Source organism: Bufo bufo, chromosome 4 (assembly GCF_905171765.1).
Source record: "Bufo bufo chromosome 4, aBufBuf1.1, whole genome shotgun sequence".
Taxonomy (NCBI): domain Eukaryota; kingdom Metazoa; phylum Chordata; class Amphibia; order Anura; family Bufonidae; genus Bufo; species Bufo bufo.
In genome coordinates this window covers 24,769,868-24,793,186 of record NC_053392.1, presented here as the reverse complement: position 1 = coordinate 24,793,186, position 23,319 = coordinate 24,769,868, and the positions used below count along the sequence as shown (strand labels likewise).

At 44.3% G+C, this 23,319-nt stretch overlaps 1 protein-coding gene across 1 annotated transcript in view; it reads right to left on the bottom strand.

The window, feature by feature from the left end:
• The window catches only part of LOC120998912, an 86,611-nt gene that overhangs the window by 6,809 nt on the left and 56,483 nt on the right, over positions 1-23,319 (bottom strand). Inside the window, exon 7 of the mRNA XM_040429790.1 lies at positions 4,734-4,856. Within this exon, the coding sequence (XP_040285724.1) occupies positions 4,734-4,856 (123 nt within the window). The remainder of the gene's footprint in view (positions 1-4,733; positions 4,857-23,319) is intronic.

Here is a 23,319-nt window from a genome sequence, read left to right as displayed (position 1 = left end):
GACTTTACATTGAAAGTCAATGGGGGACGGATCCGTTTGAAGATTGAGCCATATTGTGTCATCTTCAAACGGATCCGTCCCCATTGACTTACATTGTAAGTCTGGACGGATCCGCTCGCCTCCGCACGGCCAGGCGGACACCTGAATGCTGAAAGCAGCGTTCAGGTGTCCGCCTGCTGAGCGGAGCGGAGGCTGAGCGCTGGCAGACTGATGCATTCTGAGCGGATCCGCGTCCACTGAGAATGCATTAGGGCCGGACGGCTGCGTTCAGGGCCGCTTGTGAGCCCCTTCAAACGGACACCAGGTGTGAACGCAGGTGTGAACCCACCCTTAGTTATATAGCTACTGAATGAGATGCCTTTAACATATAGATCTCCTGAGAAGCCAATTGGATCCTAAAGGGTTAATTCAACCTGTAATCTAAACTCTGTGTCATCTGTCACTTCTCTTATCTCTCTGCTCCTGTCCCTTAATCTTATCACTGCTGCAACAAAAGCATCAGCCTCAGTGTAACCTGGTCTAGACTCTGACAGCCTCAGTGTAACCTGGTCTAGACTCTGACAGCCTCAGTGTAACCTGTTCTAGACTCTGACAGCCTCAGTGTAACCTGTTCTAGACTCTGACAGCCTCAGTGTAACCTGTTCTAGACTCTGAGAGCCTCAGTGTAACCTGTTCTAGACTCTGACAGCCTCAGTGTAGCCTGTTCTAGACTCTGACAGCCTCAGTGTAACCTGTTCTAGACTCTGACAGCCTCAGTGTAGCCTGTTCTAGACTCTGACAGCCTCAGTGTAACCTGTTCTAGACTCTGACAGCCTCAGTGTAACCTGTTCTAGAGTCTGACAGCCTCAGTGTAACCTGTTCTAGACTCTGACAGCCTCAGTGTAACCTGTTCTAGACTCTGACAGCCTCAGTGTAACCTGTTCTAGACTCTGACAGCCTCAGTGTAACCTGGTCTAGACTCTGACAGCCTCAGTGTAACCTGTTCTAGACTCTGACAGCCTCAGTGTAACCTGTTCTAGACTCTGACAGCCTCAGTGTAACCTGTTCTAGACTCTGAGAGCCTCAGTGTAACCTGTTCTAGACTCTGACAGCCTCAGTGTAGCCTGTTCTAGACTCTGACAGCCTCAGTGTAACCTGTTCTAGACTCTGACAGCCTCAGTGTAGCCTGTTCTAGACTCTGACAGCCTCAGTGTAACCTGTTCTAGACTCTGACAGCCTCAGTGTAACCTGTTCTAGAGTCTGACAGCCTCAGTGTAACCTGTTCTAGACTCTGACAGCCTCAGTGTAACCTGTTCTAGACTCTGACAGCCTCAGTGTAACCTGTTCTAGACTCTGACAGCCTCAGTGTAACCTGTTCTAGACTCTGAGAGCCTCAGTGTAACCTGTTCTAGACTCTGACAGCCTCAGTGTAACCTGTTCTAGACTCTGACAGCCTCTGTGTAACCTGTTCTAGACTCTGACAGCCTCAGTGTAACCTGTTCTAGACTCTGACAGCCTCAGTGTAACATGGTCTAGACTCTGACAGCCTCAGTGTAACCTGTTCTAGAGTCTGACAGCCTCAGTGTAACCTGTTCTAGAGTCTGACAGCCTCAGTGTAACCTGTTCTAGACTCTGACAGCCTCAGTGTAACCTGTTCTAGACTCTGAGAGCCTCAGTGTAACCTGTTCTAGACTCTGACAGCCTCTGTGTAACCTGTTCTAGACTCTGACAGCCTCAGTGTAACCTGTTCTAGACTCTGACAGCCTCAGTGTAACCTGTTCTAGACTCTGACAGCCTCAGTGTAACCTGGTCTAGACTCTGACAGCCTCAGTGTAACCTGTTCTAGACTCTGACAGCCTCAGTGTAACCTGTTCTAGACTCTGACAGCCTCAGTGTAACCTGTTCTAGACTCTGAGAGCCTCAGTGTAACCTGTTCTAGACTCTGACAGCCTCAGTGTAACCTGTTCTAGACTCTGACAGCCTCAGTGTAACCTGTTCTAGACTCTGACAGCCTCTGTGTAACCTGTTCTAGACTCTGACAGCCTCAGTGTAACCTGTTCTAGACTCTGACAGCCTCAGTGTAACCTGTTCTAGACTCTGACAGCCTCAGTGTAACCTGTTCTAGACTCTGACAGCCTCAGTGTAACATGGTCTAGACTCTGACAGCCTCAGTGTAACCTGTTCTAGAGTCTGACAGCCTCAGTGTAACCTGTTCTAGAGTCTGACAGCCTCAGTGTAACCTGTTCTAGACTCTGACAGCCTCAGTGTAACCTGTTCTAGAGTCTGACAGCCTCAGTGTAACCTGTTCTAGAGTCTGACTCAGTGTAATCTATTCTAGAGTCTGACAGCCTCAGTGTAACCTGTTCTAGAGTCTGACTCACGGCTCTTTTAACTCAATGAATCGAATGAGTCTCTAAGTCGGATCTTTAGATTCTTTTAACTTGAGACTCATTCGATTCATTTCTATTCTTAGACTCCCTGCACTACTCCGACGGCTCAGAGCTGCTAGTGCTTGCCTTGCCTCAGCTCTGATTGGTTGGTGGGCGGGGAGGGGAGGGGCTGGCAGAAGCAGCTTCCACTCTAGGATCATATTACGCTCCTCCCAGTCCCTCCCTCAGGCTCCTGCTGCCAGCGTGAGGTGAGCGTCTCTGCATTGTCTGTGCGCTGTGTGACAGCTGATAACAGAGGACTTTTAGCTCCCGACGGCCTTTTGGCTGGCGGATGGGCCTATTTTATGGTAGGGGCCTGGAGCTGCAGCTCCATCAGCCCCTACGTTAATCCGGCCCTGCGTATAACAGTATACTGGAGGCTGGACAAGATATGGTACAATGATAGCACACTGGACCATCTCCAGCCACTGTCCCAATCTGCCTCCCAGAAGTCCACAGAAAGGGCACAGTCATTTTGAAAAGGAGATAAATTTAAAGGGAGTCTATAAGAAACTTACCTGTCCGGGTTTCAGCGGTGCTGGAGCCACGCCCCCTGGTGACACGACAACATCCTTAGCAACAGGATGCAATCCTCTGCTTCTTCTTGCAGCTGCCGTGTGCTGGGGGATATTAGCAATGGGCTGAATGCTCAGCTGCTCTATTACTGTGTGCTAGTGTTTCTGACTAATGGAGCTCCGAGTAATGGACCTATCAGGTTCTGATCCAGGGACTTGTGCTCTATATAAACCTGTTCCTGGCCATACACCAGTGCAGTGATAGTCTCTGACTCACTAGCTGTGCTCCTGGTTCCTTGCTTCTGTGCTTATTGGATTGCTCGTTCCTCTGACTCTTCTGACCACTCTCTGTATCTGGTTTGGTACTCCATAGCTTGTCTGGTTCTGACCCATCTAAGTACGACTCTGGTATTTTGTTTGTCTGTCTTGTTAGTTAGTGCATCTCTGCACTTAAATAGCGTTGGCACTGTCGACCCGTTGCGGTCTAGCTATATAGGGCTTCTACTGCAAGTAGGTAGGGACAGCGGGCTGGGTTCTAGCCTAAGGGCTCACTGTCCATGTTTGTCCCCACCTACTAACTGAGTCTGTCATGTAAATGTCACTAATATAGCTACCAGCAATGGCCATCAGAACATTGCAAAAGCATTATAACCATACCTTTATGTCATCTGGATGTGTTTTCATGTCCAGGAAAAGCACTTTTATTCCTATGAAAAACAGCTTCCAAGTTCCCATTGGGCAGGCTTTCCTTTTGAAAGTGCCTAAGTCCGCCACATTTCCCCGCTGTCTGCTATTCCCCTAACTTCCCAAGGCTGCCTCCCCCGACATCACAGTGATGCAGGGAAGAAGCCTTGGGTGGGTGGGGAGAAGGCCTTTCTAGAAACACACTGATATCGATGCACTGAAATGTGCTGAACAGGAGCAAAGTTGCAACTGGTTTGTAAAAAATAAAAAAGTGCAACTGCACAGAATATCCAGCAAAACGTGTGCTGCTGGGGGTACTGTGCATATGCCTATAAAACACTAACTATTGATGGTGAGGTTTTATGAATAAAGATAAAAAGGCTAGCTACTCATGCACAGTATAAACATATCTTTTTGGAGGCTCTGCAAGATTTCTGTGATTGCAGTGCATTACATGAACAGCTCTAGATGCCCTCACTGTAAGGTAATCACACAGAACAATGCCCCTATGTTCTCCTCCTCTACTGATAAAACCTTGACATTTCTACCTATTAGTTCAATCTACAAAACTAAGTATGTCCCTATACTATCCCTGCAATACCCTAAGATGGCTGGCTTGAGTTTGTAATTGGGGTCTGCCGAGTCAGACAGACTCATGTGACACAAGTTCACAATGGCATCTGTGCTTCAGACATACCACAGAGCCTGATGGGACAATATCTATCCAGCCACATGATAGGCTGTCTGCAAAGCCCGCCAGCCAGGGTTTCCCCCAGAGTCATGTGATCTGTCTTCTATTCTATGGAGAATGATAAAAATATGGATTCCTCTATATGATATTCATATTAAACACCTGGAGTTATGGAAACTAGCAAAATGGCACCTTCCAAAATATGACTAATCTACCCGACATACAGATGTAGCCAATGTTATCTTGACTGGCTTAACATGTGAATGCAGCAAAATGATATTACAGTGATCATGTTACAGTGACCCTCCTGGCATGCCTGGAGCCAGGATAATGTTGGCTACATCTGAACACATGAGCTCAAAATGAATGTTGTCTGATCGGTGCTAATGCCCATCTTGTAGATTTGTACTTTCATATGAAATTGTCCCTACTCACCAGTCTGGTTGGAGATCTCGCCTTCTGCACAGGGGGCACAGTAGTAGCAGCATTTATATTTTCCTTCCAGTAGGACTTTCCGGTATCCATGGAGGCAACTCTCACTACAGGTGGAGCGCGGTGTCTGGAAAAGTCATATACACATATACCGTATTTAATGCTTGCCTTTTGAGACATAAAGGTGCTCTCCCTTTTTTAATATATAATCTCCAGATATTGGGACCTGTAGAGGAATCCATACTCATCCAGTCCCTGCTACTCAATTATGGCCCTCTGACATCCAAGCTGTCTGCACTGCACTTCTGGTCCCAGACAATGACTGGTCTAAACAGTGATATGTCCCAAAGTGGCACATCACTTTGTCACCGCCAGTTCTGTGAGAAGGTCTGACAGACGTCCTTCTCTACCTCTTGCATGATGTTCTTTGTTTTGGTTTCACTTTCTCATCTCATTTCCTTCTCCCAGGTGTCACCTATTTAGACTAATCCTCTTTCCTTTATCTCGGCTCTTATGTTAGGGTCAGAACCGACCCGTTTTCAGGTTTTGAATGTCTATAAGTATCACATAAATTTGTTTATTGCATCAAGATTTTTTTACTTTGTCAGGAACCTCTATTTAAACAATGTAATAGAAAAAGAATCCTTTTCACTAAATTATAAAATACTGTGGTGAAAATTAAGACGTTTATGGTGTTAGGGTCAATTCTGACCAAGTTATAATATAGGATTATAGGACACTAATAAGTGCCAAAACTGAAATCATAAACACTCTCTCTGCTTAGTAACACTGACAGCCAATCACCTCTCAGCCCTGTGAGCTGTAGTTAGGGAGGGGCCTATCTCTTTGCCTGCTTGTCTGCTTCTCTAAATAAAGTAAATATTCTATTGAGGTTTATTTTACCATTTTTTTAATTTGAAAATGAGAGGTATGCTATCAAAAGAAAGGTCTAAGGGGTCACACCAAAAATATTAAAACCAATCTTTTCAAGGATAAAGAAGCCTAACAAGGTAACCAAGAGGTAAGAAACAAATTGGATGATAAATAATTGTTCAGAGGGCATTTTATGGCTGATTTAAGACACGGGTCAAAACCGACCCGTTAACATCATGGATAGTAACAGAAAGCTAACATAAGAGGAGGGTTAAATTCCCTCCCATACTGCCTCACTTTGCTGTTTATACTACTTCCTGGATTGAAGTGTTCACGGCTGGAGGCTTATGCTGCTGCTTGTTCAGATAAGTCCTTTCATGTATTGTGTTTCCTTTCTGGCTTGATTCTAGGTGACCCTGACTCCCTCAATATGAAGTGCAGGGAGCCGGTGGTCGTGTCCCCTCACTTTTATAGGGTTTTCAGGTGTCACACAGTCTTAGGTACGTGGGCATACAATCGTCTACCTTTGAGACCCTTGTATGTGCTTAGCAGTCAGGGTGAGCTCTAGGGGTTTTATAGGGGTCACCTTTATGCTCCTTAGTTTGGGATCAAGCCAGTTGGACATTTATTCATAACTTCCAGCTATTTGATACATCATCCGTGACATTATAAACCGCCATTAAGCATGGATCCGGTTTCAGCCTTGATTGACCGCATGCAAGGTCTTTCACTGGAGGTAGCAGATCTCCGTAAAACTGTGTCTCAGTTTCAGGTGACCGGTTCTGCTTGCGTTCATGGAGTTTGTTCCGAGCCTAAGATCTCGCTTCCGGATACGTTCTCCGGGGGTAGTGAGAATTTTGTTCGCTTTAGAGAGGCTTGCAAACTCCATTTTTGCCTACTTCCCCATTCCTCTGGTAATGAGGAGCAGAGGGTGGGGATCATCATCTCGCTGCTCTGGGATAACGCTCAGTCTTGGGCCTTTTCGCTTTCGGTGTGGGCACGGCCCCTCCGATCGGTGGATGAATTTTTTGTAGCCCTGGGCAGATATATGATGACCCGGATCGTACTGCTCTGGCTGAATCTAAACTGCGTCTTTTATGCCAGGGTAAACAGTCCGCAGAGATATATTGTTCTGAATTTCGGAGATGGGCAGCTGATACTGGTTGGAACGATGCTGCACCCCAAAGTCAATTTTGCCATGGTCTTTCGGAGGGATTGAAAGATGCATTTGCTTTTCAAGAGAGACCTGCCTCGTTGGAGTCTGCCATGTCTCTAGCTGTTCGTATTGACAGGCATCTTAGAGAGAGAGGAGAGACCACTCCTTCCTGTCATATTCAGCCCAAGGACAGTGGGGCTGTCTCATTCAGTACGCAGGGGTCTCAGTCTCTCTCAATCCCCTCTGAGCAGGAGGCCATGCAGCTGGGTTTGCTTGCCTCTGATAGTAGAGGATTCAGCTCTCAGAGGAGGGTTTGTTTCTGTTGTGGGGGTATAAATCATTTGGCTAATGTTTGCCCCTCTAGGAGATTCATGGAGTTTTCTGAGGGTAATAAAAAAGAAACAAAAAGAAAAAAAACCTCTAAAAACTTTCCATTTGCTACTATTGGCAAGGTTGATGCGGAAATTGGAGGTTTGCCGTTTGCTTGTAGTTCCCGTTTTCTCCTACCTGCCAGGGTGGTGCTAGACAGCAAGAACATTGTTTGTGAGATTTTTGTAAATAGTGGAGCAGCTGTCAATCTCATTGATAATCAATTTGCTATAACGCATGGTTTCCAGGTATGCACTTTGGAAAAGGATATACCTGTTTTTGCTATCGATTCCGCTCCACTTTCTCAAAGATCGTTAAAGGGCATAGTTCACAATATCCGTTTGACTGTGGGTGATGCTCATGTTGAGGATATGTCATGTTTCGTCCTAAGCGGATTACCTACTCCTCTAGTGTTGGGGCTACCCTGGCTCACTAAACATAACCCCACCATTGATTGGCAAGCAAGGCAAATAAATGGTTGGAGTGACTTTTGCAGAAAGAAATGCCTCACGGCGTCTCTTTCAGAGGTTTCTACCAAGACTGTACCATCTTTTTTCTCAGAATTTTCGGATGTGTTTTCCGAGAGTGGTGTCCAGGAGCTGCCCCCTCACCGGGAGTACGATTGCCCTATTAATCTCATCCCAGGCGCCAAGCTGCCGAAATCACGTTTATACAATCTCTCCCAACCTGAAAGAGTCACTATGCGTACTTATATCTCTGAGAGCATGAGAAAGGGACACATCCGACCCTCGAAGTCACCTGTTGCCGCAGTTTTTTTTTTCTTTTGTTAAGAAAAAAGATGGTTCTTTAAGACCTTGTCTGGATTTCAGGGAGCTGAACCCTATCACAATTTGTGAACCATATCTGCTTCCTCTGATCCTGGACCTGTTTAACCAGATTATTGGGGCTAAAGTTTTTTCTAAGTTGGATTTAGGAGGGGCATACAACCTAGTCAGGGTCAGGGAAGGGGCCGAATGGAAGACGGCCTTCGATACCCTGAGGGTCATTTCGAGAATTTGGTTATGCCCTTTGGTTTTATGAATGCTCCGGCCGTCTTCCAACATTTTGTGAACAGCATTTTTTATCATTTAATGGGGAAATTTGTACTGGTGTATCTAGATGACATTTAGATTTTTTCTCCTGATTTTAAAACTTATAGGGACCACCTACGTTAGGTCTTGCTCATTCTGTGGGAGAATAAATTGTACGCTAAACTGGAAAAATGTGTGTTTGCGGTTCCGGAGATTCAATTTCTTGGTTTTCTTCTCTCCGCTTCTGGTTTTCGCATGGACCGTGAGAAGGTCCGCGCTGTGCTTGATTGGGAGCTTCCTGAGAATCAGAAGGCGCTGATGCGGTTTTTGGGTTTTGCCAATTATTACAGAAAGTTCATTTTGAATTATTCCTCTCTTGTTAAGCCACTCACTGATATGACTAAAAAGGGGGTAGATTTTTCCTCCTGGTCGGTAGATGCGCTTAAGGCCTTTTCTAGTATCAAAGACAGTTTTGCTTCCGCTCCCATTTTGTTACAACCTGATGTTTCTCTACCTTTTATTGTTGAGGTGGACGCTTCTGAGGTGGGTGTGGGTGCGGTCTTATCTCAGGGTCCCTCTCCTGCCAAATGGTGACCGTTTCCTTTTTCTCAAGGAAACTCTCCTCCGCAGAGAGAAATTACGATGTGGGAGATAGGGACTTGTTGGCCATCAAATTAGCTTTTGAGGAATGGCGCCATTGGCTAGAGGGAGCCAGACACCCTATTACCGTGTTTACCGACCATAAGAATCTGGCCTACTTGGAATCAGCCAAGCGTCTGAACCAGAGACAGGCCAGATGGTCTTTGTTCTTTTCTAGGTTTTATTTTGTTGTCACGTTCCGCCCTGGGGTTAAAAATGTGAAGGCGGATGCCCTGTCACGTTGTTTTCCGGGAGGGGGAACTTTGAAGACCCGGGTCCCATTTTGGCTGAAGGGGTGGTCGTCTCTGCTCTTTATCCTGATTTGGAGGCAGAGGTTCAGGCAGCCCAGGCAGAGGCTCCTGATCTTTGTCCTCCTGGGAGGTTGTTTGTGCCTCTCGCTTTACGACACAAGGTTTTTAAGGAGAAACATTATACTGTCCTTGCTGGGCACCCGGGGAGTAGAGCCACAGTAGATCTCATTGCTCGGAGATTCTGGTGGCCAGCTCTTCATAAGACGGTTGAGGGTTTTGTGGCAGCCTGCGAGACCTGCGCTCATGCCAAGGTCCCTCATTCACGGCCATCGGGTTCTCTCCTCCCGTTACCCATTCCATCCCGTCCTTGGACGCATCTGTCCATGGACTTCATTACGGACCTTCCTCGTTCCTCGGGGAAGACTGTGATTCTGTTGGTAGTGGACCGTTTTATCAAAATGGCGCATTTCATTCCCTTTCCTGGGTTACCCAATGCTAAGACGTTGGCGCAAGCGTTTGTTGATCACATTGTTAAATTGCATGGCGTTCCTTCAGACATTGTTTCTGATAGGGGCACGCAATTTGTTTCCAGATTCTGGAAGGCCTTCTGTTCTCACTTGGGGATTCAGTTGTCATTTTCTTATGCTTTTCACCCGCAGTTGAATGGTCAGACCGAACGCGTCAATTAGAATCTGGAGACATATCTGCGCTGTTTTGTGGCGGAGAATCAGGAGGATTGGTATTCTTTTTTGTCCCTTGCTGAGTTTGCTTTAAATAACCATCGCCAGGAGTCCTCTGATGATTTTTTGTGCATATGGGTTTCATCCACAGTTTGGGACATTCTCTGGAGAGGGGTCTTCTGGTTTACCTGATGAGGTGAGATTTTCCTCGTCTTTGTCATTTATTTGGCAAAAGATTCAGGGTAATCTGAAGAGGATGAGTGAGAGATATAAGCGTGTGGCAGATAAGAGACGTGTGCCTGGTCCGGACCTGAATGTGGGTGATCTGGTCTGGTTGTCTACAAAGAATATTAAACTGAAGGTTCCCTCCTGGAAGTTTGGTCCTAAGTTTATTGGGCCTTACAAGATCTTGTCCGTCATCAATCCCGTTGCCTTCCGTCTTGATCTTCCTCAGACTTGGAAGATCCATAATGTTTTTCACAGGTTCCTATTAAAACCTTTTGTCCAACCCACTGTACCCTCCTCTTTGCCTTCTCCTCTGATTTTTGTTAATGGTAATCTTGAATTCCAGGTCTCTAGGATTGTAGATTCTCGCATTATCCATGGTTCTCTCCAATACCTTGTTCATTGGGAGGGTTATGGTCCTGAGGAGAGGATGTGGGTCCCAGTGGCGGACATTAAGGCCACTCGTCTCATCAGGGCTTTCCATAGGTCACATCCTGAGAAGGTGGGTTCTGAGTGTCCGGAGTCCACCCGTAGAGGGAGGGGTACTGTCACCGCCAGTTTTGTGAGAAGGTCTGACAGACGTCCTTCTCTACCTCTTGCATGATGTTCTTTGTTTTGGTTTCACTTTGTCATCTCCTTTCCTTCTCCCAGGTGTCACCAATTTAGACTAATTGTCTCCCTTTTATATTCCCTCCCATACTGCCTCACTTTGCGGTTTATACTACTTCCTGGATGAAGTGTTCACTGCTGGAGGCTGCTGCTGCTGCTGTTTACTCAGATAAGTGTTTTCATGTATTGTGTTTCCTTGCTGGCTTGATTCTAGGTGACCCTTACTCCTTCCGTATTAAGTGCAGGGAGCCGGTGGCCGTGTCCCCTCACTATTATAGGGTTTTCAGGTGTCACACAGTCTTAGGCACGTGGGCATACAATCGTCTAGCTTTGAGACCCTTGTATGTGCTTAGCAGTCAGGGTTTTATAGGGGTCACCTATATGCTCTTTAGTTTGGGATCAAGCCAGTTGGACGTTTATTCATAACTTCCAGCTATCTGCAACATCATCCGTGACACACTGCTGGGTGATGTAATGCTTGGAGATATGTCACCTTTGAGTCCACTCAGTGGAAACAGAGGATAAAGTGACCCTGTCCATGCAGGAAGTTTACATATAGAGACCAGAAGTTCAATGAAGAGCCCTGGAGCGAGGGAGTCAGAACCGAGCAATGGGGACTAGATAAGTATAGATTTCTAAGCAGGTCACAATTTCTGTGAGTTACATAAATACACAACTGACAATACTAGCTAATTCCTCAAGCCGATGTTAAAAGCTGAGAACTATGCCAATATCTTCCAGTCAGGAACATATTGGAGCCCCTCATGCACCAGGTCACGGTGTCTCAGCAAGCATGGGGTCCTACCACTAAACTACCTGTGGTGTCTGAACAAGGTCTGTACAGTGCTAAAAACCAACTCACAGCCTGACTCTCACATGCCTCCATGGTGGTATCACCAATGCACTGTGCTGTAAGTTGGTTTTTAGCAATGTTCAGACCTTGTTCACACATCACAGGTAGTCTAGTGGTAGGACCCCATGCTTGCTGAGACACAGTGATGTGGTGCATGAGGGGCTTCGATATGTTCCTGACTGGAAGATATTGGCAAAGTTCTCAGCTTAACATCGGCCTGGGGAATTAGGTAGTATTGTCAGTTGCGTTTCATTTTGGTGCATTTTTTGCAGTGATTTTTGTATTTATATATTTTTTCATTTGCACAATGTATCATTTTGTGTAGGATGTCCTTGTGGTGCATGTGGTCCGCCCCGGCATCCTCCATTGTACGCATTTTTTGCTGGGGATTGCTGTTATCTGCGGACCACATGCGGAGGAATTACTCCACCGGTTATAGACGCGCTACAGTGTCTGGGTGTCACGACCATGGTTATGGTCGTGACTCCTGATCCGCATGCTGTTGCCCGCGGTTTGGTTTTAGTCAATCACATGGTGAGGGCGGCTGGATTGTTGCCTCACGTGTGGTTGCCGCTGGCAACATGTTTGTGCATTGCAGCTTGCTGCAAGCTGCATGCGGTTACACCTGGCAACCTGCGTTTGTAGGTGTGCCTTTTTATATATCTGGTGTGCACAAAGTTTGGATGTGTGCACTGGGATGGTTTCCCTTCACTTGTGGCTGCCCGAGGTAACGTGGTGTTTTCTGTACATGTGGTGGCAGTGTCTCTGCCTTCTGGCTGACTCCCAGGACACGGTTGCCACGCATGTCGTTGCCTGCGGTAACAGCTGCAGAGTGATAAGGGTTTGATCACTTCCCCTGTATGTGGCTGTTCTCCCTTCCCTGGTGTGAGAAGGGTTAATTCCCTTCTGTGTGTGTGAACACTGGGTGTGTCTGTGTGGGTGTGGCTACATGGGCTATAAAGCCTCAGTTGAGACCTGATGTCTGAGGGGTACTCCAGCCTTGTTTGTAAGCTGGAGGCACCCTCCTGGTCCCTTATTCCATCTGCCAGTGAGGGCCACCCTTGTGGTCATAAATTGTGATACACGATGTTATGTAGATGTGTTTGTGTTATGCTTATTTATTGCAGCGTATGGTTTCCTGGGTTCCTGTGTGGTGTGTGCTCTGTCTCTTGTGTTTGTGGACAGCAGCACTTATACTTGGGTTCCAGGCTCTGTGTCTGTGGCAGGTAGGTGTTGTACCAGTTGCACTTACCTGCTATTGCCATATGTTTGTTTCTGTTCCCTTTGCAGCCCGGCCAGTTTAGACTCCTGTTTCTCCGAATCCAGGAGGAACAGGTGGTCTACCCAGCTCCTAGTTCAGGGATCGGCGGAGGGTGAGTAGGGATCCGAGGTTCCTGAGCATGAGCCCTCCTACCTTCAAGGTCGGCTCATGCAGCTAGGAGTCAGGGTCAGATTAGGGATGCGTTAGGAGGTGACCTGCTCCCTAATTCTGTTGTCCTGCCCGAGCAGCCACTAACATCTCCTGGCATCGCACGGCTGAGGGTTTTCCCCATCCTCAGCCGTGACACTGGGTTTGGAGCATTTCCACCAGTTTAGGCCACTTTTTTTCAGTGAGTTACATAAATAAAATAAAACTAAAAACGCCTTTAAGGTGTGTGATATTTTGCTGATAAAAGCAGTGCTAGCCAATCCAGGAGTAGGGCTGGATAAGCAGGAAATGCCCTAGGCTAGTTTCACACTACCATTACCATTCTCCATTAGGCTGTTCCAGCAGAGATTGGGCATACCCAGATGTTACTGCAATGCCTGCTGGCCCCATTTACTTTAAAGGGATCCAGCGGAGATCCAGCCACTACCTGGCAAATATGCAGAGATTCGGCTGGACAAACACTGTATGTATATGTGCTGGGTAGCAGCCAGATCTCCATTGAATACCATTGTACAGGGAGTGCAGAATTATTAGGCAAGTTGTATTTTTGAGGATTAATTTTATTATTGAACAACAACCATGTTCTCAATGAACCCAAAAAACTCATTAATATCAAAGCTGAATATTTTTGGAAGTAGTTTTTAGTTTGTTTTTAGTTTTAGCTATTTTAGGGGGATATCTGTGTGTGCAGGTGACTATTACTGTGCATAATTATTAGGCAACTTAACAAAAAACAAATATATACCCATTTCAATTATTTATTTTTACCAGTGAAACCAATATAACATATCAACATTCACAAATATACATTTCTGACATTCAAAAACAAAACAAAAACAAATCAGTGACCAATATAGCCACCTTTCTTTGCAAGGACACTCAAAAGCCTGCCATCCATGGATTCTGTCAGTGTTTTGATCTGTTCACCATCAACATTGCGTGCAGCAGCAACCACAGCCTCCCAGACACTGTTCAGAGAGGTGTACTGTTTTCCCTCCTTGTAAATCTCACATTTGATGATGGACCACAGGTTCTCAATGGGGTTCAGATCAGGTGAACAAGGAGGCCATGTCATTAGATTTTCTTCTTTTATACCCTTTCTTGCCAGCCACGCTGTGGAGTACTTGGACGCGTGTGATGGAGCATTGTCCTGCATGAAAATCATGTTTTTCTTGAAGGATGCAGACTTCTTCCTGTACCACTGCTTGAAGAAGGTGTCTTCCAGAAACTGGCAGTAGGACTGGGAGTTGAGCTTGACTCCATCCTCAACCCGAAAAGGCCCCAAAAGCTCATCTTTGATGATACCAGCCCAAACCAGTACTCCACCTCCACCTTGCTGGCGTCTGAGTCGGACTGGAGCTCTCTGCCCTTTACCAATCCAGCCACGGGCCCATCCATCTGGCCCATCAAGACTCACTCTCATTTCATCAGTCCATAAAACCTTAGAAAAATCAGTCTTGAGATATTTCTTGGCCCAGTCTTGACGTTTCAGCTTGTGTTTCTTGTTCAGTGGTGGTCGTCTTTCAGCCTTTCTTACCTTGGCCATGTCTCTGAGTATTGCACACCTTGTGCTTTTCGGCACTCCAGTGATGTTGCAGCTCTGAAATATGGCCAAACTGGTGGCAAGTGGCATCTTGGCAGCTGCACGCTTGACTTTTCTCAGTTCATGGGCAGTTATTTTGCGCCTTGGTTTTTCCACACGCTTCTTGCGACCCTGTTGACTATTTTGAATGAAACGCTTGATTGTTCGATGATGACGCTTCAGAAGCTTTGCAATTTTAAGAGTGCTGCATCCCTCTGCAAGATATCTCACTATTTTTGACTTTTCTGAGCCTGTCAAGTCCTTCTTTTGACCCATTTTGCCAAAGGAAAGGAATTTGCCTAATAATTATGCACACCTAATATAGGGTGTTGATGTCATTAGACCACACCCCTTCTCATTACAGAGATGCACATCACCTAATATGCTTAATTGGTAGTAGGCTTTCTAGTCTATGCAGCTTGGAGTAAGACAACATGCATAAAGAGGATGATGTGGTCAAAATACTCATTTGCCTAATAATTCTGCACTCAGTGTAGTTAATGGGACTGTCAATCTGTTTTCTGCCGGATCAGCCTGCGGACACTGGTAAAGGAGATGTGCAAGAGGCCTTAGACTACAAAATGTACAATATGCAGCAGGTATTCTGTTTTCAAAGTTCTTGACTTTCAAAGTCCTCATGCACAAGACCATATGTGTTTTGTGGTCCACAAACTATGGATCCTCAAAACATGCATAAAGCTAGTGTACTGTACATGTCATCATGTTCTTTCTCCCTTTTATAGGAGTGTCCTATCCTTTTCTGTATAACGGACAAGTGTAGCAAGTTTCGTTTTACTATTATTTTTTTTTGCAGAACTGCAGCACTGAGATACACTGGGTTGTCTACATTTTTTGCAGACTATTGAAATGAATGTGCCCGTATTTGAACCACTAAAAATGTGGATTAGATGTGGAAGGAAAATCCGGCGGTATGCATAAGGCCTTAAATAACAAGGAAACTATGTCTTGCAGATGGAAGCAAAATACAGTAGAAAACATAGAAACATAGAATGTGTCGGCAGATAAGAACCATTTGGCCCATCTAGTCTGCCTAATATACTGAGTACTATGGATAGCCCCTGGCCCTATCTTATATGAAGGATGGCCTTATGCCTATCCCATGCATGCTTAAACTCCTTCACTGTATTTGCAGCTACCACTTCTGCAGGAAGGCTATTCCATGCATCCACTACTCTCTCAGTAAAGTAATACTTCCTAATATTACTTTTAAACCTTTGCCCCTCTAATTTAAAACTATGTCCTCTTGTAGCAGATTTTCTTCTGTTAAATATTCTCTTTTACCTTGTTGATTCCCTTTATGCATTTAAAAGTTTCTATCATATCCCCTCTGTCTCGTCTTTCTTCCAAGCTATACATGTTAAGGTCCTTTAATCTTTCCTGGTAAGTTTTATCCTGCAATCCATGTACCAGTTTAGTAGCTCTTCTTTGAACTCTCTCCAAAGTATCAATATCCTTCTGGAGATATGGTCTCCAGTACTGAGCACAATACTCCAAATGAGGTCTCACTAGTGCTCTGTAGAGCGGCATGAGCGCCTCCCTCTTTCTACTGGTAATGCCTCTCCCTATACACCCAAGCATTCTGCTAGCATTTCCTGCTGCTCTATGACATTGTCTGCCTACCTTTAAGTATTCTAAAAAATGACCCCTAAATCCCTTTCCTCAGATACTGAGGTTAGGACTGTATCACTGATTTTATATTCTGCTCTTGGGTTTTTACGCCCTAGGTGCATTATTTTGCACTTATCAACATTACATTTTAGTTGCCAGATTTTTGACCATTCCTCTAGTTTTCCAAAATCCTTTTCCATTTGGTGTATCCCTCCAGGAACATCAACCCTGTTACAAATCTTTGTGTCATCAGCAAAAAGACACACCTTACCATCAATGCCTTCTGCAATTTCACTGATAAAGATATTAACCACTTCCCGTCCGCCCATAGACTAGAAACGTCCGGGAGGTGGTTCTCTATTTCTGAATGGATGTTCCTAATCGTGCAGCTGCTGATTGGGTTGCCCACTGTCAGTGACAACCCTTAGAGAAGGCAGGGACAGTGCCCAGGTGTCCCTGGCTTCTAGATCGCTGTATACACAGCGCTCACTGAGCGCTGTGCATACAGAGCAGGAAGCGCTATGTGATCGCCGGGACCGGAGAGTGCAGGAGCTGTGTGAGGTCTTTCAGAGACCCCGATCAGCCCTGCTCTGAGGCTGTACAGCGCAGTATTATGCTGTACAGCCTCTCTGGGGGGGGGTGTATTTCCTCTGTAACTGGGGCTACTATGTCAGCCCCAGTTACAGGAGAAATCAACAGTGAAAAAAAAATAGTGAAGTAAATGTCCCCCAGAGGTCTTGTATGACCTTATGGGGGAAGAAAAGTGTAAAGTTAAAAAAAAAAAAAAAAAATAAAGTGTTAAAAAAAAAAAAAAAGGTTTCACATGTAAAAAAAAAATTCCCCAAGTAAGGAATAAAAATAAATGTTAAAAATAGAAAAAATAAAATAAAATAGACATATTTGGTATTGCCGCGTCCGTGACGGTGGGCTCTATAAATATATCACATGATCGACGCAGTCCGAGAAACACCATAAAAAAAAAACAACTGTCAAAAAAAGCCATTTTTGTCACCTTACATCACAGAAAGTGCAACACCAAGTGATCAAAAAGGCGTATGTCCCACAAAATGGTACCAATAAAACAGTCACCTCATCCCGCAAAAAATGAGCCCCTACATAAGAAAATCTCTAAAAAAACAAAAAAAAACTATAGCTCTCAGAACATGGAGACACTAATACATCTTTTTTTTTGTTTCAAAAATGCTATTATTGTGTTAAAGTGAAATAAATAAAAAAAGTATACATATTAGGTATTGCCGCGTCCGTACACTAGCTCTATAAAAATATCACATGACCTTACCCCTCTGGTGAACATCATAAAAATAAAAAAAACGGCGCTAAAACAACCAATTTTTTGGTCACCTTGCCCCATAAAGTGTTATAATGAATGATCAAAAAATCATATGTACCCAAAAATAGTACCAATAAAACGGGCACCTTATCCCCTAGTTTCCAAAATGGGGTCACTTCTTGGGAGTTTCTACTATAAGGGTGCATCAGGGGGGCTTCAAATGGGACATGGCATCTAAAACCCATGTGGAGTTCCTTTTCTTCTGCACCCTGCCGTGTGCCCATACAGCAGTTTATGACCACATGTGGGGTGTTTCTGTAAACCGTAGAATCTAGTTAATAAATATTGAGTTTTGTTTGGCTGTTAACCATCGATGTGTTAAAGAAAAAATTGGATTAAAATGGAAAATCTGCCAAAAAAGTGAAATTTAAAAATTTGATCTCCATTTTCCTTTAATTCTTGTGGAACGCCTAAAGGGTTAACAAAGTTTGTAAAATCGGTTTTAAGTAACTTGAGGGGTGTAGTTTCTAAAATGGGGTCATTTATAGGGGTATCCACTATGTAGGCCCCACAAAGTGACCTGAACTGGTCCTTAAAAAGTGGGTTTTGGCAATTATTGTAAAAATTGGAAGAATTGATTCTAAACTTCTAAGCCTTCTAACGTCCTAAAAAAATTAAAGGCCATTTACAAAATGATGCCAACATAAAGTAGACATATGGGGAATGTTAAGTAATAAATATTTTATGAGGTATCACTTTCTGTTTTAAAAGCAGAGAAATTTAAATTTAGAAAATTGCGAATTTTTCTAAATTTTGGGTAATTTGGGGATTTTTCATAAATAAAGGTGAAATATATTGACTCAAATTTATGACTGACTATCATGAAGTACAATGTGTTACGAGAAAACAATCTCTGAATTACTTGGATAAGTAAAGGCGTTCTAAAGTTATTACCACATAAAGTGATATGTCAGATTTGCAAAATTAGGTATGGTCAGGAAGGGGGCAAATGGCCCAGATGGGAAGTGGTTAAAAAATATGGGTCCCAGAACAGATCCCTGAGGTACCCCACTGGTAACAAGACCATGGTCTGAATATACTCCATTGACTACAATCCTCTGTTGTCTGTACCTCAGCCACTGCCTAATCCATTCAACAATATAGGAGTGCAAGCTCAAAGACTGCAGTTTATTGATAAGCCTTCTACGTGGGACAGTATCAAAAGCCTTACTAAAGTCTAGATAATCGATGTCTACTGCACCTCCGCCATCTATTATTTTAGTCACCCAATCAAAAAAATCAATAAGATTAGTTTGACATGATCTCTCTGAAGTAAACCCATGCTATTTTTTATCTTTCAATCCATGGGATTTTAGATGTTCCACAATCCTTTCCTTAAGTATGGTTTCCATTAATTTCCCCACTATTGATGTCAGGCTTACTGGCCTATAGTTGCCCGATTCCTCCCTACTACCTTTCTTGTGAATGGGCACAACATTTTCTAATTTCCAATCTTCTGGGCCGACTCCTGTTACCAGTGATTGGTTAAATAAATCTGTTAATGGTTTTGCTAGTTCACCGCTAAGCTCTTTTAATAGCTTTGGGTGTAAAGTCAGAAGGAATTGGTCATGGAATGCTAAGTACCCTAGAAAAAATGTTCACAATTTAGAAATACCTGTAAATGATGAATATTATGTATGTTCCTAAACTGTAACGATTATATCATTTTAACAAAGTGAAAAAACAGCAGAGACTCTGTACACACGGACAAATAAGGAGATTTATCAATCCAGGCATCTCTAACACCAGTCTTGGTCTGAAGTGCTGTAGCATGAGATACCTCAAAATAATAAAAAACAGAGATGAGCGAATTTCTTGAAATTGGTCATAAAATTTAATTTGGGTCATGAGATGAGGAAATCTTTTCTATACTAACGGGATTCTAACCGAATCTCAAAAAATGTTTCTTCCAAATGAATCATAATTGCCTAAATAAGCACTGATCATTTTACTTTCAAAATGAAGTACAATAAAGAGGAAAACAGGACAAGGAGTATAAGGATGAAAGATCACATGGCTCAGACAGGTCATTTTATCTTTGCAGGCAGCCTGACAGCCAATCAGGAGGCAGAATATTTGCTGGTCTAGTAGACTCTGTGCTAGCTGTGAAGCTCAGCCACTGATGTGAGAAGATGTGTTTGCCAGACAATGATTGCAGACACAAGCCAGTCATCTTAGGTTCTTGCAGGGACAGTGAAATTGAGTTAGGTAGATTGAACTACTAGGTAGAAAGTCAGGTTGTACCAATAGGGAGTGCATAGGGACAGTTAGTGTGCTGGAATGGATGTCTTACGGGAAGGGGGGGGGGGCAGCTGTTCATGGCTGGCACTGCAGACACAAAGACCCTGCACTAAGATCATTCAAAGAGACAGTTGTCACAAGGTAGGGGGTTGGGAGGACCAGAAACTAGGCCTCACGGCTAGAAAAAGGGTAGAGGTCACCACCTAGAAAACCCTAAACCTAGCCCTGACTCCTGTCAGAATGAATAGACCCTGAAGGTGGGAATATTCATACACCAGAAACCTAGGCCTTAGAAACCCTGGGAAGCCCTAGGAGTAGTGACTGGGTCTGAGACCACTGGATCCTTCCCAGATGAACGAACCAGCGTCTCCCTGAGGCCTAGTAAACAACGAGCAAATGGGAACAACAAAATACAAAGAGAAGTACACTTGTCTTCAATAGAAAATGGATGAGAAGGATGATAAGAAGTGTGAGTCCAGACTAAATAGTGATCAGTAATGACCACAAGCTACACATAGGACAAGAGGTATGGCCATTACTAACAACAACACTGCAACAAGTGGATACAGTGAGACTGTCAGATAACCTCACGTGTCGCTAGTCTCTCAGAGCTTCTAACCTCTGTTATGGGAGGGACCGTGACAACAGTACTCCTATTTTCTGTGCATGAGTCAGCCATTTTTTCCAACAATCTGTTAGAAAGCTGCTTCAATTAATAAGTGTTTTACAGACATATTCTGAGAACCACCATCAGCATATATATTTTGTAGCATAGACTGCAAAATGTTGCCTTTTTGTTTCCAAAAAACATCTGCAATTTTGATAATATAAAAAAATTGCACAATTCAGTGCATTTTATGGCATCAATATCAGTATGCATTGTGTTTATAGAAGAGCATGTTTATTTTAACCAGTTAATTACTAAAAAAAATCTGTTAAATTGTTCTACTATTTATAGTTGCACAATTCAGTGTATTTTAGCACATCAATTCCAATGTGCAGTGTGTTTGTAGAAACGGACGTTTAATTATGCTTCTATTAACTACAAAAAACTTTTACAATTTTGCTGATTACAATTGCACAATTCATTACATTTTAGTGCATCAGTACCAGTGTGCAGAGTGTCCATAAAAGGGCAAGTTAAATTGAGGTTGTGTAGAATGTGTAGAGTGTATGTACTGTAGAATGACACATTTTATTGACCCTATGTTAATTACAAAAAAAAGTCCAATTTTGGTACAGTTAATACTTGCACAATTCATTGTGCAGTGTATTTGTAGAAAGGATTGTTTGATTGTCTGTTAATAAAAAAAAGAACACTTGTTATTTTAATACCATTTATACATGAGAAATTTAACGCATTTTTGGTGCGTCAATACCAGTGTGCATTGTGTTCATAAAAAAGCATGTATATTTGCGTTTGTGTGAATTAAAAAAAATGTTTCAGTTTTGTTACCATTAGGGATGAGCGAACCCGAACTGTATAGTTCGAGTTCATACCGAATTTTGGGGTGTTCGTGACACGGACCCGAACATTTATGTAAAAGTCCGGGTTCGGGTTCGGTGTTCGGCGCTTTCTTGGCGCTTTTTGAAAGGCTGCAAAGCAGCCAATCAACAACCGTCATACTACTTACCCCAATAGGCCATCACAGCCATGCCTACTATTGGCATGGCTGTGATTGGCCAGTGCAGCATGTGACCCAGCCTCTATTTAAGCTGGAGTCACGTAGCGCCGCACGTCACTCTGCTCTGATCAGTGTAGGGAGAGGTTGCAGCTGCTGCTGTTAGAGCGAGATTAGGCAGGGATTTACTCATCAAATACACTTAATGAAGTGATCGATCTACAGCTGTGTATTATTCAACTTCTGCTAGTTAATTGCTCATTGTTTTTAGGCTGCCCAGAGCGTTTTTTCTGTTACTTTTCTCTGGGGTGATCATTTTGTGTCTTGTGGTGCGCCAGCACAAGCTGCCACCAAGTCCATTTAACCATCAATAGTGTGTGTTTTTTTTTTGCTATATCCTACATCAGGGGCTTGGCTGTGCTTGCTATTTTATTGAGGGGTGAAATACAATTGCCAAAATAGCAGTACCCTAAATCTGGTGTTTCAGCTGTGGTTAGCCAATTGTAATACTGTCTGCTGTCTGGCAAAGGATTTATTTTGTTCTGGGTTGAAATTCAATTGCCAAATTAGCAATTCCATAAATCAGTGGTTTCTGCTGTAGCAGACCAAGTTTAAATCTATCCAAAAAAGGGTATATTACATTGAAGGTGCTGATAGGGTCATCCTCAATAACTTCACACGCTACCGTGCATTTCCAAGTCTAATTCTGTCGGTAAAGGGATACCTGTCATCCAGGGCCTAAATCCTAGGCCTACAATTTATATTCAGCTAAATCTGTGGTTACTGCTGTGCCTGTATTAGTGTAATACGGTACCTAAATAGATAGCCAGATAGTGTTAGGTGCCTGTAAAAAAAGGCCTGAATTTGAATTCAATACATTGGGCCAAATAATTTTTTTCTTATTGTGGTGAACGGTAACAATGAGGAAAACATCTAGTAAGGGACGCGGATGCGGACATGGTCATGGTGGTGTTAGTGGACGCTCTGGTGCTGGGAGAGGACGTGGCCGTTCTGCCACAGCCACACGTCCTAGTGAACCAACTACCTCAGGTCCCAGTAGCCGCCAGAATTTACAGCGATATTTGGTGGGGCCCAATGCCGTTCTAAGGATGGTAAGGCCTGAGCAGGTACAGGCATTAGTCAATTGGTTGGCCGACAGAGAATCCGGCACGTTCACATTATCTCCCACCAGGTCTTCTGCAGAAAGCGCACAGATGGCGCCTGAAAACCAAGCCCATCAGTCTGTCACATCACCCCCATGCATATCAGGGAAACTGTCTGAGCCTCAAGTTATGCAGCAGTCTCTTATGCTGTTTGAAGACTCTGCTGGCAGGGTTTCCCAAGGGCATCCACCTAGCCCTTCTCCAGCGGTGGAAGACATAGAATGCACTGACGCACAACCACTTATGTTTCCTGATGATGAGGACATGGGAATACCACCTCAGCACGTCTCTGATGATGACGAAACACAGGTGCCAACTGCTGCGTTTTTCTGCAGTGTGCAGACTGAACAGAAAATCAGGGAGGAAGACTGGGTGGAAGACGATACAGGGGACGATGAGGTCATAGACCCCACATGGAATGAAGGTCGGGCCACTGACTTTCAGAGTTCAGAGGAAGAGGCAGTGGTGAGACCGAGCCAACAGCGTAGCAAAAGAGGGAGCAGGGGGCAAAAGCAGAACACCCGCTGCCAAGAGAGTTTGCCTGCTACTGGCCACCGCCACCTGGGACCGAGCACCCCAAAGGCAGCTTCAAGGAGTTCCCTGGCGTGGCAGTTCTTCAAACAATGTGCTGACGACAAGACCCGAGTGGTTTGCACGCTGTGCCATCAGAGCCTGAAGCAAGGCATTAACGTTCTGAACCTTAGCACAACCTGCATGACCAGGCATCTGCATGCAAAGCATGAACTGCAGTGGAGTAAACACCTTAAAAACAAGGAACTCACTCAGGCTCCCCCTACTACCTCTTCTGCTGCTGCCTCGGCCTCTTCCTCCGCCTCTGGAGGAACGTTGGCACCTGCCGCCCAGCAAACAGAGGATGTACCACCAA